General features: G+C 45.1%; 1 protein-coding gene and 1 non-coding gene across 2 annotated transcripts; one reads left to right on the top strand and one right to left on the bottom strand.

Moving 5' to 3' along the window:
- The first annotated feature begins 8,256 nt into the window (after positions 1 to 8,256).
- On the top strand, positions 8,257 to 8,375 carry LOC123038366 (U5 spliceosomal RNA). Its single transcript, XR_006417820.1, has one exon. It is a non-coding gene; the product is annotated as a U5 spliceosomal RNA (small nuclear RNA).
- Positions 8,376 to 8,850: 475 nt separating this feature from the next.
- Positions 8,851 to 11,562, bottom strand: LOC123190163 (protein unc-45 homolog A). The gene is made up of 4 exons (XM_044602756.1): positions 11,218 to 11,562; positions 10,169 to 10,357; positions 9,211 to 9,878; positions 8,851 to 9,130 (listed from the first exon to the last, which is right to left on the bottom strand). The coding sequence occupies exons 1-3, from the start codon at positions 11,389 to 11,391 to the stop codon at positions 9,399 to 9,401; spliced, it is 843 nt and encodes a 280-aa protein (XP_044458691.1). The 5' UTR covers positions 11,392 to 11,562; the 3' UTR covers positions 8,851 to 9,130; positions 9,211 to 9,398.
- Between the last annotated feature and the right edge of the window lie 7,725 nt (positions 11,563 to 19,287).

Below are 19,287 nucleotides of genomic sequence, written 5' to 3'. Positions count from 1 at the left end.
TAAAACCACGACGAGTAATTTGGAACCGAGGGAGTACTACCTAGTACCTATAATGCTTTATGAAATTGATATCTAGTAGTACCTAGTATCTGGAAATTGTAGTTTATTGAAGCTGAAATGGGGTGGAAATGATGAAAGATATAGCAGTAGCGCGGGGCTAGGAAATCGCTACAGCTAATTAATAGTAGCGCGTTCCGGAAAAGCGCTGCTGATATAGTCAATAGTAGTAGCGCGGGTACGGACCGCGCTACTACTAACAGTTAGCTGTAGTGCCTTATTGGTAGCGCAGCTGCCCGCGCTGCTGATAGCCTCAAAAGCCGCGTTACTACTAGGGTTTTCCCTAGTAGTGCTATGATGTCTCTTACTGATTTACTGCTATCATTTTGGGGTTATGCTTTAGAGACGGCTGCATTCACGTTAAATAGGGCACCATCTAAATCCGTTGAAATGACTCCTTATGAACTGTGGTTTGGCAAAAAACCAAATTGTCGTTTCTTAAAGTTTGGGGATGCGATGCTTATATGAAAAAGCTTCAACTGATAAGCTCGAACCCAAATCGGAGAAATGTGTCTTCATAGGATACACAAAAGAGACAGTTGGGTACACCTTCTATCACAGATCCGAAGGCAAGACTTTTGTTGCTAAGAATGGATCCTTTCTAGAGAAGGAGTTTCTATCGAAAGAAGTGAGTGGGAGGAAAGTAGAACTTTATGAGGTAAATGTACCTGCTCCCTTATTGGAAAGTAGTTCATCACAGAAACCGGTTCCTGTGGCATCTACACCAATTAGTGAGGAAGCTAATGATGATGATCATGAAACTTCAGATCAAGTTACTACCGAACCTCATAGGTCAACCAGAGAAAGATCCGCGCCAGAGTGGTACGATAATCCTATTCTGGAAGTTATGTTACTAGATCACGACGAACCTACGAACTATGAGGAAGTGATGATGAGCCCATATTCTGCAAAATAGCTTGAGGCCATGAAATCCGAGATGGGATCCATGTATGAGAACAAAGTATGGACTTTGGTTGACTTGCCCAACGATCGGCAAGCCATCGAGAATAAATGGATCTTCAAGAAGAAGACAAACGCTGACGGTAATGTTACTGTCTACAAAGCTCGACTTGTTGTGAAAGGTTTTCGACAAGTTCAAGGAGTTGACTACGATGAGACCTTCTCACCCGCAGCGATGCTTAAGTCCGTTCGAATCATATTAGCTACCGCATTTTATGATTATGAATTTTGGCAAATGGATGTAAAGACTGCATTCCTGGATGGATTTCTGGAAGAAGAGTTGTACATGATGCAACCTGAAGGTTTTATCGATCCAAAGGGTGCTAATAAAGTGTGCAAGCTCCAGCGATCCATTTATGGACTGGTGTAAGCCTCTCGGAGTTGGAATAAACGTTTTGATAGTGTGATCAAAGCATATGGTTTTATACAGACTTTTGGAGAAGCCTGTATTTACAAGAAAGTGAGTGGGAGCTCTGTAGCATTTCTAATCTTATATGTGGATGACATATTGTTGATTGGAAATGATATAGAATTTCTGGATAGCATAAAAGGATACTTGAATAAGAGTTTTTCAATGAAAGACCTCGGTGAAGCTGCTTACATATTGGGCATCAAGATCTATAGAGATAGATCAAGACGCTTAATTGGACTTACACAAAGCACATACCTTGACAAAGTTTTGAAGAAGTTCAAAATGGATCAGGCAAAGAAAGGGTTCTTGTCTGTGTTACAAGGTGTGAAGTTGAGTAAGACTCAATGCCCGACCACTGCAAAAGATAGAGAGAAAATGAAAGATGTTCCCTATGCTTTAGCCATAGGCTCTATCATGTATGCAATGTTGTGTACCAGACCTGATGTGTGCCTTGCTATTAGTTTAGCAGGGAGGTACCAAAGTAATCCAGGAGTGGGTCACTGGACAGCGGTCAAGAACATCTTGAAATACCTGAAAAGGACTAAGGATATGTTCCTCGTTTATGGAGGTGACAAAGAGCTCATCATAAATGGTTACGTTGATGCAAGCTTTGACACTGATCCGGACGATTCTAAATCGCAAACCAGATACGTATTTACACTACTAGGGAAAAGCTTATACACAGACGCTTACTAGCAGCGCAGGTTTATATCCCTCGCTACTGCTACTTACTAGTAGCGCGGGTTTTTAACCCTCGCTACTACTAAGTTGATAGCAGTAGCGCTGGTTTCTAACCCTCGCTACTACTAAGCGGTCTCTACCGTGCCCCGCGGGACATGCCATAGTAGTAGCGCGGGGTTTTAACCCTCGCTACTACTAAGTTGATAGCAGTAGCGCTGGTTTTTACCCCTCGCTACTACTAAGCGGTCTCTACCGTGCCCCTGGGCCATGCCATAGTAGTAGCGAGGGTTATAAACCCACGCTACTACTAAGTTTTTACCCCTCGCTACTACTAAGAGGTCTCAACCGTGCCCCTCCGGGACATGCCATAGTAGTAGCGAGGGGTAAAAAGGTCCCATTTTGAAACTCTACCCCCCCTGTGGTTCGCCTTTTTGGTTTTGTAAAAAGCAAAAGAAAATGATAAAAACTTTAAAAATTAAAATCCTTCGAGATGTAGTTATGTTACTATATCTACTAGTTAGGAAAATTTAAAAACTTAAATTTGGACATGTTTTGCAAAAAGTGCAGGGAAAATGTAAAACGGCTACGACTTTCGCATACAATGTTAGAAAAAAACGTATAATATATCAAAATGTTTCAAAAATTAAAATCCTTCGAGATATAGTTATGTTACTACATCTACTAGTTAGGAAAATTTAAAAACTTAAATTTGGACATGTTTTGCAAAAAGTATAGGGAAAATGTAAAACGGCTATAACTTTTGCATATGATGTCAGAAAAAAACATATAATATATCAAAATGTTCAGCACGAAAATCCGCATCTAATGGAGACCGCCTATGGCCTGTTTGCAAATTTTTAGAATCCTCAAATTCTAAAAGGAAAAAAAGTTATGCTCAAATTTCAATTTTTTTATTTTGGTCAAATCTGGTCAAACTGTGGTCAAACTACTTATTCAAGAACTATTAGTGTTACTAAATAATTATTTCAGTTTTTTGGAATTTTGGTCAAATCTGGTCAAACTGTGGTCAAGCTTTGGTCAAAATATGGTCAAACTACTTATTCAAGAAATATTAGTGTTACTAAATAATTATTGTTTTTTAGAACAATAGTTTTAAACTCAAACAATGAAATGTGTGACTTCATGCTCAAGCTAAACTCCCGAGGGTTAATAGGATTGACATCTTACTATTGTCAGGAAAACAATAAGTGCAGACTTGGAATCGAGGGAGAATAGAACCCGGAAGTTAAGCATGCTCAGGCTGGAGTAGTGAGAGGATGGGTGACCGTCCGGGAAGTTAGATGATTTGGAATGATGAGGGGTGATTAGAGATTAAATTGAGCAACGATGAGGATGATTAGAGATTAGAGGTTAAAATAATTTAGAAATTTGAAAATTCGGGCAAAAAATTCGAAAAAAAATTCAATTTTTTTTCAAAGCACGAGTTAGTAGTAGCGCGGGTTTTTACCCATGCTACTACTAACGGACGTAGTAGTAGCGCATGTGGCACCCGCGCTACTGCTATACGTTAGCTGTAGCGCCTTATTAGTAGCGCCGGCCCCCGCGCTACTAATAGGCCCAAAACCCGTGCTGCTGCTAAGCTTTTCCCTAGTAGTGTTATATTGAACGGTGGAGCTGTCAGTTGGAGCAGTTATAAACAAAGCGTCGTGGCGGGATCTACGTGTGAAGCGGAATACATAGCTGCTTCGGAAGCAGCAAATGAAGGAGTCCGGATGAAGGCGTTCATATCCGATCTAGGTGTCATACCTAGTGCATCGGGTCCAATGAAAATCTTTTGTGACAATACTGGTGCAATTGCCTTGGCAAAGGAATCCAGATTTCACAAGAGAACCAAGCACATCAAGAGACGCTTCAACTCCATCCGGGATCAAGTCTAGGTGGGAGACATAGAGATTTGCAAGATACATACGGATCTGAATGTTGCAGACCCGTTGACTAAGCCTCTCTCACGAGCAAAACATGATTAGCACCAAGGCTCCATGGGTGTTAGAATCATTACTGTGTAATCTAGATTATTGACTCTAGTGCAAGTGGGAGACTGAAGGAAAAATGCCCTAGAGGCAATAATAAAGTTATTATTTATTTCCTTATATCATGATAAATGTTTATTATTCATGCTAGAATTGTATTAGCCGGAAAAATGATACATGTGTGAATACATAGACAAACAGAGTGTCACTAGTATGCCTCTACTTGACTAGCTCGTTAATTAAAGATGGTTATGTTTCCTAACCATAGACATGTGTTGTCATTTGATTAATGAGATCACATCATTAGGAGAGTGATGTGATTGACTTGACCCATTCCGTTAGCTTTGCACTTGATCGTTTAGTATGTTGCTATTGCTTTCTTCATGACTTATACATGTTCCTATGACTATGAGATTATGCAACTCCCGTTTATCGGAGGAACACTTTGTGTGCTACCAAACGTCACAATGTATCTGGGTGATTATAAAGGTGCTCTACAGGTGTCTCCAAAGGTACTTGTTGGGTTGGCGTATTTCGAGATTAGGATTTGTCACTCCGATTGTCGGAGATGTATCTCTGGGCCCACTCGGTAATACACATAACTATAAGCCTTGCAAGCATTGTAACTAATGAGTTAGTTGCGGAATGATGTATTACGAAACGAGTAAAGAGACTTGCCGGTAACGAGATTGAACTAGGTATTGAGATACCGACGATCGTATCTCGGGCAAGTAACATACCGATGACAAAGGGAACAACGTATGTTGTTATGTGGTTTGACCGATAAAGATCTTCGTAGAATATGTAGGAGCCAATATGAGCATCCAGGTTCCACTATTGGTTATTGACCGGAGACGTGTCTCGGTCATGTCTACATTGTTCTCGAACCCGTAGGGTCCGCACACTTAAAGTTCGGCGACGATCGGTATTATGAGTTTTAGTGTTTTGATGTACCGAAGGTAGTTCGGAGTCCCGGATATGATCGCGGACACAATAAGGAGTCTCGAAATGGTCGAGACGTAAAGATCGATATATTGGACGACTATGTTTGGACACTAGAAGGGTTCCGGGAGGTTTCGGGCATATACCGGAGTATCGAGGGGTTACCAGAACCCCCCGGGAAGTTAATTGGGCCTCATGGGCCCTAGTGGGAGAAGAGGAGGGGCGGCCAGGGCAGCCGCGCGCCCCTCCCCTCTAGTCCGAATTGGATAAGGAGGGGGGCGACACCCCCCTCTTTCCTTCTCTTCCTCTCTCCCTTCCTTCCCTTCTCCTACTCCTACTTGGAAGGGGGGAGTCCTACTCCCGGTGGGAGTAGGACTCCTCATGGGGCGCGCCTAGGGAGGCCGGCCTCCTCCCCCTCCTCCACTCCTTATATACGGGGAGGGGGCACCCCTTGGAGACACAACAATTGATCATTGATCTCTTAGCCGTGTGCGGTGCCCCCCTCCACCATAATCCACCTCGATAATATCGTAGTGGTGCTTAAGCGAAGCCCTGCGTCGGTAGCATCATCATCACTGTCATCATGCCGTAGTGCTGACGAAACTCTCCGGTGAAGCTCTGCTGGATCAGATCTCGCGAGACGTCATCGAGTTGAACATGTGCTGAACTCGGAGGCCGCGCGTTCGGTACTTGGATCGGTCAGATCGTGAAGACGTACGACTACATCAACCACGTTGTGCTAACGCTTCCGCTTTCGGTCTACGAGGGTACGTGGACACACTCTCCCCTCTCGTTGCTATGCATCACCATGATCCTGTGTGTACGTAGGAAAATTTTGAAATTACTACGTTCCTCAACAATCCGGCTCCACGTATTCCTTTTGTTCATGATATTGCTTCCAAATCTTCTCCCAATACTTGTTCCTCTTTTGCACGGTGCCGCATATTGGATCCATTGTTGTGGCCAACCAACTTTGACCAACAAGATATCCTCAATGTTGTGAATGTCAGACCTCTTGCATTTGTCGTCTTTGCCTTCTTCTTGATCGAATTGGGATTTTATGTTTTCCAACTTCAAATGAAGGGCAATTTGGATCACCCAATTCGTAGTCCATTTGGGTCAGACCTTGATTATCATTAATCATGTCCGACATGAACAACTCTAAATGATCATGGTTTGCAAGCATTCATCATGTCCAAAAATAGCGGTGTATGCAAAACAATGAATATGGCGTATTCAAAGTTGATCGAACATGAGGAACAAGAACATACCGAGTAGTATTGCATCATGCCGTCAACAGGTCGTGGGCAGCCTGGGCGCTGCTGGTGCCTATGTTTGTCCGCGCCTGAGTGAGCTACGGTGAGTGACAGACGTCCACCAGCAACATCTGTGTGGTGCAAAGCTATTTGAAATGCCCCAATTGGCTGTCAGATCCTCCTCTGTCCCAACCTGGTCCGACGGTGCAATCCTTGCCGGCGGTAGGATGGGTGGGGTGCGGGCTTCAGGCCGCGGCGAGGGGGACAACTGCTCGTCCATGTCCGCATCCGCTCCATGCGATGCCACCGCTTCCTTCTCTCGTTGCCAGCGGCGCCAGTTTCTCCGGGTGATGTTCTCTGACTTGCACGACAAAGCCGAGGACGGACACGGGCTGTTGAGACGGACACAACCTCTGTCGCAGCGGTCGGGTACGGGTTGGACGGCATCTAGGACGACGAATTGGAACCGGCGGTGAGGATGGGGAGCAAGGGTGGCAGATGGCAAGGGCTCAGAGGCGGCAAAGGTTGGAGGAAGGGGGATGAGGGGGAAGTTTGGTGGTTTTGGTGCAATTTGTGGTGGCGTAGGGCTGTCGGGTTCGATATGGAGGACGCGCCCGGGCGCCCCCTTATCTGCCCTATTTTTGGTCTAGATATGAGGGGTGGCGGTCAGCCCGGGCATTTTGAGGCGCCCGTCCGGGACGGGCTTTCTCGACCGGTCAGTGACCGGGGCATCCGCCTGGGCGTTTGAGGCGGATTCGGCCGCTCGACTGCAGATCCCCTTAGGAGGACACTGCTATCTCTAGCCTACCAGAGTTCGAGTCCTAGACTTAGGGCCTGTTCGGCAACACTCCAGCTCCGAACTCCACGACCGGAGCGGCCGGAGCGTGCCGGACGCATCAGCTCTGCGAGTCTGTCGCGGAGAGCGGAGCGGCGCGCAGTGCAATTTCACAGAGCGGCATGACCCTCGCTCCTCGTTTCACCAGAAGTAGGATCTAATCGAAATTACAAAACGTTCCACCGCCAAGTGCCACCAATTAAACGGTACGAATCTATTCTCTCCAGCGTTAGCAGTTGGTGCTCCACTCGTGGATTTTCTTACCCACCCGAACAACCCATACTTGACCGTAATGCGCTGCCAGCCAACGTTCTCACGGAGCAGAGCCAGCCGAACACAAGCGCTCCATCGGGAGAGCGCTTCCTGCGGGGAGCGGAGCGGAGCGACATGTTTTTATGAAGTGGAGGTTTGTCGAACGGGTTCTTAACATTTGTCATTGCATTATTCCTGGATTTATTTCAGCCTTCCGGCGATGTTCGTTTAGTGGGTGGAGACGTTCTCGTCGACTACGAGACACCTAGGGTGACTTCGTAAAGATCTTAAGATGTTATACTTGCTCGCTCTCTCGGGATGCTTATATGATGTGCGTGTGTGTGTTTATAGGTGCGAATGTATGCTTGTATATGTGAACGGCTTCGACTGTACTGTATTTAAAAAATTGATATGTTTAAGATTCTAGTAAAAAAAGTTAAATACTCCAGTAAATTATACTGTAAGATTTGATTTGATCTGGTTGATGGCCATTGGTATTTGGGAAGCTCTTGCGCAAAATGTCCTTCGATTGTTGACAAGCAGTTTATGGCAAAAAGCCCCTAAAAAAGGAAGTTTATATTGACAAAAAGAAAAGGAGGCAGTATAATTTTTTTCAGAGAAAAAAAAAGGTGGGCACACAGGCACTGGGCTATTTCTGCTTTAGCGAAGAGCTCTCTAGGCCTAGCCAATTATAGACCGGTCCATAGTTGTGGAGCTGTCATGGGCCTGGCCCATTTGTCCCAGAGAAGCTCACAGCCGCACGGCAGGCACAGGGCGCGGTGGAGATTAGTCCCACCTCGCCCGCCCAGGCGAGCTGCCAGCGGAGGGATGCTATATAAGGAGCATCCGGGCGGCATGAGGAAAGCACGCAGCTGCGCGGTGAGCACAAAGCGAACTATTCTTTCGCCTTTTACTAAAGAATACCGTGTGCATGCCGCAAATAGCAGCATACGCTAATTTTTGAAGGGATTCTCCTACTGCTGGAGGGCCCCACAATTCTCAAACTCAAATTTTCACAAGAATGTCTTGCAGGATTTCTGCATCTGTATCTCTGAAGCGAAGTCTTCTTTCAGGCGGGCTGCTTGCACAATAGTGCGTTTGATTTTTACCGTTAATTCGCTCTTGATGCTTGTTTCATATAACGGTCTGTTTTAACTTCATCTGTTCCGGAATGATGTATTTAAGCAATAATCGTGATGCTTGATTTAACAGTTATCTCAGTCTTACTCTGTCTTGCTGCTCTTACAGAATGATGTGTTTCAGTCTTACATGTACCACTGCTGATGGCAAAAAAAAATAAAAACTAGTTCTAGTCATGCCATGAAAGTTTTGGTATGTATGATTTTAGTCAAATCAAATCATAGCATTAGCATGGTAGAAACTTTTCTGATTACAGTATGAGTGCGCTACTATTCAGCACATTCGTCGCAGTTGAACAAAAAAGGAACCAGTACGATCATGAAATTTTAGCATCAAATTTGCAGGCTGAAATTGTGAGAAAGATGTCTTGGGGCAGACACAAATAAGCTTTTTATACATGATGAATGCACAAAATCTATGTACAGAGACTGCTAGGCTATAAAATCTACGAAGATGAACAATGGGCTAAGAATCTAAGATTGTTAGCTTGAATCTAAAGGGGTTCCCTACAGGATTTGCATGCTGTGCTCCATCCCACGGCTGCGCTGAAAACATGATTTTACTCCAGACTTGTTTCCTCGGCTAAGTTTCCAGATCCAGAAACCTGCGTAATAATGTGAACATTAGCGAGCCAACACGTGCACCGCGACTCAAAATCTAGTGAAATCTGAATGTGAGAACTACCTGAGCATGAGAGCAGCGGGTACTTATGTCTTCACCCGCCGGTGAGCTTGAGTTAAACAAACACCAATCGGCAACACTTCATCCAAGTATGTCAAGATGTAACCGAACAGATGGGACCAAAGTTAGTAGGAATGCTGTCAAACGGCTATCCACAGACCATGGACTAAACTTATTTATTGATGACCCATTCACTTCACGGTACGCACACCGATGGTTCTGACTTTGAATTTATACCGAGGCAAGTCATCTTCCTCATCATCCTCGTCATCTTCACTCGAATCATCCTCAACTTTGTCCCATTTCGAGTAATCAAGCCCTGAATGGCCCTTCGGTTTTTGGATGGTCCCCCGACACTCGGGTTTTGAAGGCAGACTGGGAGACACTTGAACCTTTGGAGCTTCCGTTAAAGGTTCCTTGTGATCAAGCTCTGAATGGCCCTTTGGTTTTTGTATGGTCCCCCCACCCTCGGGTTTTGAAGGCAGATTGGGAGGCACTTCAACCTTCAGAGCTTTTGTTACAGGTTTATTCTCAAGAATCACTTTTGCAGAAGGTTGATCAGACTTAACAACGACAGTCTCATTCTTTGTATTGTCTTTTGGTGGCAGATCTTCTTTGTCTTCTTCAGTATACAGGGACTCCTCTTCAGACTCTGGAATGGGGGCTAGCGACTTCAAAGTTCACAATCATGCAAGAGACAGGCAGTAAAACTTGGTCAGTCAACTCAAGAGATAGAATTGTTTGAGCATCCAAGAGCATAAAGAAGAGAGAAGTTGATACACTGATGTCAACTGCCAAAAATTTACATTCTAAACAACAAAGCCATGCTCTGTTCCTTAAATCTTGCTTTCGAATTATTGAAGGGATATCCTTGTACTTATATATACTTACATCTGATGGCACTGCATTTGAAGTAAAGCTTATGCAAGAAACTAGAACAGATTCAGTTAAAGAAGCATACCAGCTGTGTCTTCAGTCGAGCATGAAGATTCCTATATACTTCAGAGGATGGATTTATCTCAATTAGCCGGTTTACATCAAATAGAGCCGACTGGTAATCTTTTAGAGTGACAAGAGTCTGGGCACGTAGCATCAGAGCTCCAGCATGCTCGGTATCCAACTCGAGGACAGATGTGCACTCTTCTGCAGCCTATAAGATTATGATAAAAGAAGAAAATTCAGTGTTGCTAACCATGATGATAACATAGAAAAAAGTACAATAAATGATGTCAGGAGTACTTATTTCAGAGAAATACACAACCACTGTTGTTTTAGTCGCCTGCACACCATCTACTACAGTATGCTTCGTAACAGTGCACATTTCTCATGCACATATTAGATCATCAATGCAGATATACTTTTTTTTAGCCCAATACAGATATACTTGACTACTCAATGGAATTTCATTTTAACACCACAATAAATTTTCACCATAGAAACAGTCCATTCAATATCAAAACCCAGTCGGTCAGATGTATCAGTCAGGCTTCACAAAAGTGCTAGACGGTTCAGAGCCTGAGACACGGTTAAAAATTTCGCAAGTCCATGGTTCAAGCATTGTTCACTAGTCCATCGGAAATGCTATGTAGTATGTACACGTTCAGTTTTTATCTTCTGCACGTCTGCTAATTTTGGGAAAGCAACAACCAAAGCAAGGTATCACTTGGCCTGGCAGCTTAACCAATTCAGTCAAGGCAGTAAACTGGATTCTGATACCCCTTACAGCGCTAAATTTAGCAGCAGGTCAGCCAAATTTAGACACCACAACGGTAAACAGGGTACGATTCATGAGCTGTGCTGGCAAATCGTGGCCACAAAGATCATGATAAGAGAGCGATTCAAGCACCCTAAAGCCCACAGGTTCGCGGAAATCTCGAAACCCAGAGGGCTAAAGACCATACCTTCGCCCTAAACGACAACCCCAGGCGCCCGCCGCACCGAAATCTACCCAGAGTCAAATCAATCCAGGACAAGTGTAATCAGCAAAGGGAAGCCGGGGAACGACGAGACCTTGTGGAAGTCGTGGAGCTTGAGGTAGCAGGCGGCGCGGTTGCTGTGCAGGGCGATGCGCTGCGCGGGGCCCCGCGCCGCCGCCAGCGCCGCCGAGTAGAGCTCGAGCGCCTCCCGGTGGCGGCCGCCCCGGTAGAGCTCGTGCGCCCTCTCCACCGCCTCCGCCCCCGCCATCCTCACGGTACGATCTGGGGCCGAGCGAGCCGGAGCTTGATTGATTTGGGGGAGGGGAGGGAAGGTCGTGGAATTTGGGGGGATACTAACGAGGGGAATCGAGAATGACCTGTTGTCGGGCGCTGGGGAGATTTGAAGGCGTTTGAATGTGCACGGATGATAGCGGGTTGTCGGGCGCGGCCGCGAGGAACACGGCCGAGATTGTCTCGCCCTTTACTCTTTCCGCGAATTGACGGAATTGCCCCTCGTCCAGAACCTCGATCTTTCCGAGTCCTCCACAGCTGGGAGCCCGTGTTGTGGTTGTAGCTTGTGGTAGGTGCCTAGGTGGTTGGTGTGAGGAAATGGAAAAGAATTGTGGGTGCGTATGATCTTAGCACTACTGTTTTGACAATCTGAGTGAAATCATTTTTTTCAAGTTTTGTAAAATTAGAAGCAAAAATATACATACAAAGACCGGAATTGTTATCTGGCTGACATTCTCTGGGAAGGGGATGACAAAACGAACACATTTTGATGACAGTTTTAGTTGCGACGCGAGATCAAACAACGACAGTTTTTAGAAAAATATATATTTCTCTGAAGAAATTGTCAGTAAAAAAAAGTTTCAAATGCCATCCCTCCTAGCAAACGTTCACTGCGTATTGGAATCCATAAAGAATGGGTAGCAACTTATCCGTCTTAGTTTTCGTACGAAAGTATGATGCCTTGGCGGTTCCAGTTCAAAGCTTCCCCAATTGTCGAGATTTTATTTTGACCATCAGTTAGACCAATATTCAGTGAGTTATATGACACAAAAGTTATACCGATGAACATTTTTCAAATATGAATTCATTGGATAATTTTTGTGACACGTAACTCACATTTAATTCATGAGTTGTACAAACATCACAAATTGAGTCACACAGGTACTACAAAACAACTGTGTAACTTGTGTTCACATTTGATTTATCACATAATGCAAATGAACGTATATTCTCACAACAATGATGCGGATAGGTTTCTACTTACGTGTACGATCATAATGTAATTTTTCTAAGTTTTATAAAACGAGATCGTATGTATTCAGGTTATGAAAATCCACACCCGGTCAGTATGTATTCCCTCTGTACACTAATGTAAGACGTTTTTATAGTTCAAGTCTCTTTTTTTCATACAGAGGTATTGCTATGGAAGGGGGCGTTACGTTATTGTTTTGGGACATTTTCAAATACTGGTCGTTGCCCTTCTACAAGAGAAGTTATTTTTAATATCAGAGAATTGACCTTATACATGTTGAATTTGCAATTCCCGTGTACACCTATAATGGTGTCGGAAAGTGCTACCCAGAGAATGGGCATATGGATAGCAAAAGTCAAACTTTTTAAGTTTTGAAAATTAAGAATCCTTTTTTCTTTGTCGATGTAAAGGATTGATAGAAACTTAACATCTACTATCTTTTTGTAAAGAACATGGATATAAAATGATTGGCACAAAATTACAAGATGATTCTCGCATAACAAATTATGTAACTTACAATGTAGGTTGTATGCCAAAAATAATTCTGTAAATTTTAACAACTCAGAAATGGTGTGTTTTTTTTATCAATATTTTGACAAGAGGGGTTTAGGCAAAAAAAATGTTCCCAGTATTGGCTGGGTTTTTTCATAATTTTTTTCTAAAATATATAGGCAATTTCTAAGCTAAAGTTTTGTAAAAGCATTTTATGCACTCGTGTTCTAATTACGGAATATTTGCCTTATACCAATTTTTTTTGTCTGGAGCCAGATGCTTACTTAAAAGGGGCCAAAATAGGCATATCGGGCGAGGTGTTTTCCTCCATGCTCTCGCGACCAAGGCGAACTGGCAGGCGGCCGATCTATCCACCTCATGGGCGTTGACTTTGGGACCCCTTTTCTATGTCTGTCGCTCCGACGATGGGAGAGGGCCGAGACCCCATGGTTTCGGTCCATTAGCGGTACGAGTACGGATAACTTAGGGTTTGTCTCCAATTATCGACTCCAACGAGATGATGGTGGCGTGGTTGGCATGAAAGAAACTCTCACTGTCTTGCCCACACTCTTGTGGCGATTCTTACCGCCATGAGGCTTGCGAGGAATTGTGTGGTCCTCGTGGAGGTAGCGGCCGCCAACGCTTCATTGTTGAGATGGTCTCTTGAGCTACCATCCACCTCGAAGTCTTTCGGTGGGACGGAATCACAGACCTCTGACGTGGATTTTCGTCGTCTCCTTAGGACAACGAGCTTAGGGTTTCTCATCATGCGGACATGTCGTCAAGTTCTTGTGTCAGATGATTCAGACCGATTCAAGGGTTTGACAATAGCGCATGCGCGGTCTCTAGGTGCACATGCATGAAACTTTTCAATTGTCGTCAACAAGATCAAACTGGACCCGGTGGGTGCAACGAGAGCACCGCGTCATCGGTTTGTTCTGGTGGTGACATCGTTCATTCTATAGTCCGGCCTCAATGTTTTTTTATTATATGTGGTTGCTTATAAGATAATAAGGGGTTTTCTGCAAATTGAAGCAGAGAAGTGGGCTATCTCTACTTCTATAAAAATCTGAGTTGGTGATGATGGTGTGCCTGCCATCTTTCATCAATAGCCGTCGGATCTAGATCTGACGCATACAAAACAAACTGCTACAGTTTTGCAAAAAGATGCCCGCACATGTTTCCATATTTACAAACAACTCATTGTCTCTCACAATCAGCCTTATCTCTTCCCCACCACATCCAAAAGGCCATGGAACAATCTGGTGTGATGGCTGCTGCCGACGCCGTCCACCCCCAATCTTGTTGTTCCGTGCAATGCACGGGCATCTTACTAGTTGTTGCATAAATGTCACAACTTACCTCACAGCCGTTAGATGCAGATTTAATGGTAAGAAATGACGGATGGCAGACACATCATCATCACTAACTGAGCCTTTTATAGGAGTAAAGATAAGAGGAGATCTCTTTGTTTTTTTGTACACTACCTTCATTTAACAATGCAATGCGCCCACGCTTCTCAAGATTCAAGTTTGACCGTAAATTGAACCAACGTGACCGACTGCGTCGGGAGCAAAAATTATGCCACTGAATTCATATTTTTTTATATGAATTCAGTGATATGATTTTTGCTCCCGTCACAATCAGTCTCGTTGATTAAATTTACAGTCAAATTTAAATATCGAAAAACGCAGGAGCACTACATTATGGAATGAAGGGAGTATATGCTTAGTCCTAAAAGGCCTGCACGTGCGTGGATTGTGTAATGCAAGACACAAGACACTTACGCTCCTACAAAATCATTAGAGACGAGAAAGGGAGCCGATCGAGGAAAGGAAAGAAAGTAAGCGTGACGAACGAGACGCACCCACGAAGGCAGAAAAAAAGTCAGCGGAACACGGCACTGATCGATATGTCCAGCGAGGGATACGACGGCACGAAACACCTGTACTCACTCGTACCAACCATGTGGTTCCATGCGTGACGCACGGGCAAATTCAACGGGGGTTGGTGGGTGTTGCGCTAGGCGGCGGCTACGGCTACGGCCACCCACTTTGCTCCGACCTCCCTCGCGCCGCATGATAAGAAAATAGGCAGTTTTTTGATTAAATTAATTCATGAATAAATCATGAGCATGATATGGACAACATTGATAACACACTGATTACGATCTAACAGAGCATGTATTATGCATATAGTAGAAACATCTACGCATATCGCTAGTACTGCTACAACAAAAAGAAACACGAGAGGAATAAACGATATATACCCTCCAATCGGCCACGCGGCGGTGGTGGCGGTGGCAGCAGCCGCGGCATCCTCGGCGGCCTTCTTGTCGGCCTCGACCTTCTCAGCGGCGGCACGGTCGGCGTCGGTCGACATGGTAATGACGAAGGTGATGCGGACGTAGATGAACAGAAGCGAGCAGTCGCGTAGTCGCTACCCAAAAACCTAATCGCCCCTCTCCCGTACATGATCCGGAGAGGCGGGGTTTCAGAGGCCTGCTCTCCCGTCAACCGTGTACGCGGTGAACGGGACGGAGTCGCCGGCGGCAGCAGCAGCAGAGGAACGACGTGGGCGTGGAGGCGGAGATGCGTTCTGTTTCGTGTCGGCTAGGATGTGCGTCCGCGCCGATGTCTCAGATCGTGGCCCTATCTGTCAAAGACTCTCCGTTCCTGACCGGCAAAAAGAAGCGCATAGGAGTGAGCTCGGCTCGGCTCAATCCCGAAACCCGCGGCGCGGCGCGGCGAGGCGAGCGAAGGAGGAGTGCGCGAGGGCCTCATCTATTCTCAAGCTCCAATAGCATGAGGGAGAGAATCCCTTATAAACCACTGCAACTCTCCTTTCACTTCCGGGGGGGGACTAAACTTCCCACCACCTTGTCATGCCACCTACATGGGCCCTTTGAGATTAAATCTGAAATTGTCATATGGGCTCTAGGCCCATCTCATATTTCAACAACCCCCCACCAGATCTCAGGGGCCCAGTTTGTCCTTTGTTCCAAACGCTGTTTTGATATACCAGCATCTTAGTGGAGACCGATTAAGGTTGAGCTCCACCTAGACCAAGTAGTTACACTCCTTCACAACTGAACAATGGACTATACCTTGAATTGTCAGTTTGGCGTAAGAAGTTTCACCACAAGTCTCACTTATACGAGGCTGCCGAAGGCCGACCCCTCGGGTGGAGCATATTAGTCGCACTCCTGGCCTGTTCATGAGCTTGCTAGAGATCACCCCAATCACATAGACTGTGACCAGCAGTCGGGCTCATATAGGCGTGTTCCTCCAAAGATTGCTCTGTAGGATAGCATCTTGCTTATGCATATAAGCCTTGGAACACATTAAGACAGTAGTCATCCTTCCATACAGTTTCCGAGAGTATTGCATCTCCAACGGAGTGGGTTAGTAAAGTTACTCTCCTCAGTTCACCGCTGGCTTGTTTTCCCAGGTCCTATTCACGGGATCTCTGATCACATAGGTTGGGTTACTACCATGGCAACTCATGTGGGTCTCATACCCATCTCCCTTGATGCGCTATCTATCACAACACGTGATAGCCCTTTAGTAAAGGGATCTGCCAGATTCTTAGCCGTTTGAATATAATCCAATGCTATCACTCCAGAGTTCCTCAATTTTCTAACAGCTTTCAATCTCATTCTTATGTGTTTGTTGGACTTCATGTTGTCCTTTGAACTCTTCACCTTGACAATAACTGTTTGATTGTCGCAGTTCATAAGGATGGCCGGAACCGGCTTCTCAACCACTGGCAAGTCCATCAACAGATCTCGAAGCCATTCTGCTTCGCCACCCGATGTGTCTAATGCTGTTAATTCTGCTTACATTGTCGATCTTGTTAAGATCGTTTGCTTGCAAGACTTTCAGGAAACAGCACCACCTCCAAGAGTAAACATATATCCAGTTGTGGCCTTCATCTCATCAACATCAGAGATCCAATTCGCATCACTATACCCTTCAAGTACCGACGGGTATCTGGTATAGTGAAGTCCATAGTTCATAGTACCTTTCAGATAACACATAACTCTCTCAAGAGCACGCCAATGTACATCGCCCGGTTTAGAAACAAATCGGCTCAGTTTGCTAATAGCAAATGCGATGTCAGGCCTCGTTGCGCTCGCTAGATACTGGAGTGAACCAACAATTTGAGAGTATCTCAATTGATCTATAGTTATGCCTTTAGACTTTCGAATCAGCACACTAGAATCATACGGTATTTGAGATGGTTTGCAGTCCGAATATCCAAAGCGACTCAACACCTTCTCAACATAATGGGATTGCAGAAGTGTAATCCCACCCTCATCATCTCTCAATAGCTTGATGTTCAAGATAACATCAGCCACTCCAAGGTCCTTCATCTCAAAGTTCTGAGATAGGAAAGACTTAACCTCCTCGATCAACTTGAGATTAGTCCCAAATATTAGTATGTCATCAACATACAAACACAGAATAACTCCTTCGCCCCCACCATAGGGATAGTATACACATTTGTCGGCCTCATTAACAACAAAGCCAACAGATGTCAACGTTTCATTAAACTTATCATGCCATTGCTTAGGCGTTTGTCTCAAGCCATACAAAGATTTCACCAACTTACACACCTTTCCTTCCTGACCATCCATCACAAAGCCATCAGGCTGTTGCATAAAGATTTCCTCCTTTAGCTCTCCATTCAGGAAAGCTGTCTTAACATCCATCTGATGAATGAGAAGACCATGCGAGGCCGCCAACGAGAGTAATACTCGAATGGTGGTCAGTCTGGCCATAGGTGAATAAATGTCGAAGAAATCTTCTTCTTCTTTATGGGCGTAGCCCTTGGCCACAAGCCTAGCCTTGTACTTTTCTATCGCAGCGTCAGGCCTAAGCTTTTTCTTGAACACCCACTTGCATCCCAATGATTTGCAATCATAAGGACGTTCAGTAAGCTCCCAAGTCCCGTTAGCCATGATGGAATCCATCTCGCTACGGACCGCATCCTTCCAGTAGCCAGCTTTTGGAGATGCACACGCTTCTGAAATAGAAGTGGGATTATCCTCCACGAGGTATATGAAGAAATCATCACCAAAGGTCTTTACAGTCCTTTGTCTCTTGCCCCTACCAAGGGTTTCCTCATTATCCTCCTCAGGATTTTCATCATGTGTTTGATTATAATATTCCATCTTGATGGCAGGTTCAGGAGTCTCCTCAGATTCCTGTCTAGAAGTGCTTTGTACATCTCTCATGGGGAAAATGTCCTTAAAGAATGTAGCATCTTTAGACTCCATAATTGTACCGACCTTCATGTCAGGTACCTTAGATTTCACTACTAGAAATCTATAGCCAACACTATTCATAGCGTAGCCCAAATTAACACAGTCCACAGTCTTTGGTCCAAGGTTACGCTTTTTGGGATCGGCACATTAACTTTCGCCAAGCAGCCCCAGGTACGTAAGTACGAGATGTTGTCCTTCTCTTGGTCCACTTCTCGTAAGGAGTGATCTCGTTATCCTTTGTCGGAACTTTATTCAGGACATGACATGATATCATTATAGCCTCCCCCCATCATGCCTTGGATAACCCTGACGTATCTAACATGGCGTTAACCAAATCAGTTAGAGTACGGTTTTTCCGCTCGGCAACCCCGTTTGACTGGGGTGAGTAGGGAGGCGTCCTCTCGTGAATAATACCGTGTTCCGCACAAAAGGCATCAAACTCTTTCGAGAAGTACTCTCCACCACGATCTGATCATCTTGTTGGCTGGCGGTTGGGGGCTCGGCGGCAAACACCTGCCAGAGTGCCGGTGCCATCAATCCGCGCGACAGGCAGCCCCTTGGATACGCGGCACCCTCAGCGGAGCCACCCCACCCACCCTGGCGAGTACTAGACCCGCCACCCGGAAATGCGCACGGCATGGCCAAATCTGCGCGCCCGTGCCGCACCATGGTCTCAAGGAGCAGTGATTGCAGCCTTGCAGGCTTCGCATCTCCAGCCGTCCCGCTACCGAGTAGTTGTTTTTTTTGAAAAGGAGGATCATTCTCAGCGTCTACATCAATCCATGCATGTAGCCATGCTACCGAGTAATTGTGCCCTCGCCTCAGAATCTCCAATGCTGGACCATCTTTTTTTTGTGTGTGTGTGTCTGACCATCTATTGGACATTATCCAATATTTCACGGACACTGTTGAAAAAAAGAATATTCACATACGCATTCAGATGTGTCGAAAGACAAACGAAATGTACTGAAGTTCGGTATTTTTATTATCAAATTTGACGGAATTTAAAAGCTCAAAGTGAACGAAACTAAACTAGGACAAGTACCGGACAGTGACATAGTAGGCATGGCCCGAGAGGCCACCGACACCTTCCTCATCGTCGTCGCGGGCATTCGAGTCGTCGGAGTCATGGTTGCGTT

The sequence above is a fragment of the Triticum aestivum genome, chromosome 2A, assembly GCF_018294505.1.
Source record: "Triticum aestivum cultivar Chinese Spring chromosome 2A, IWGSC CS RefSeq v2.1, whole genome shotgun sequence".
NCBI lineage: Eukaryota > Viridiplantae > Streptophyta > Magnoliopsida > Poales > Poaceae > Triticum > Triticum aestivum.
The sequence above is the reverse complement of the archived record's forward strand: the minus strand, read 5'-3'. Positions and strand labels throughout refer to the sequence as shown.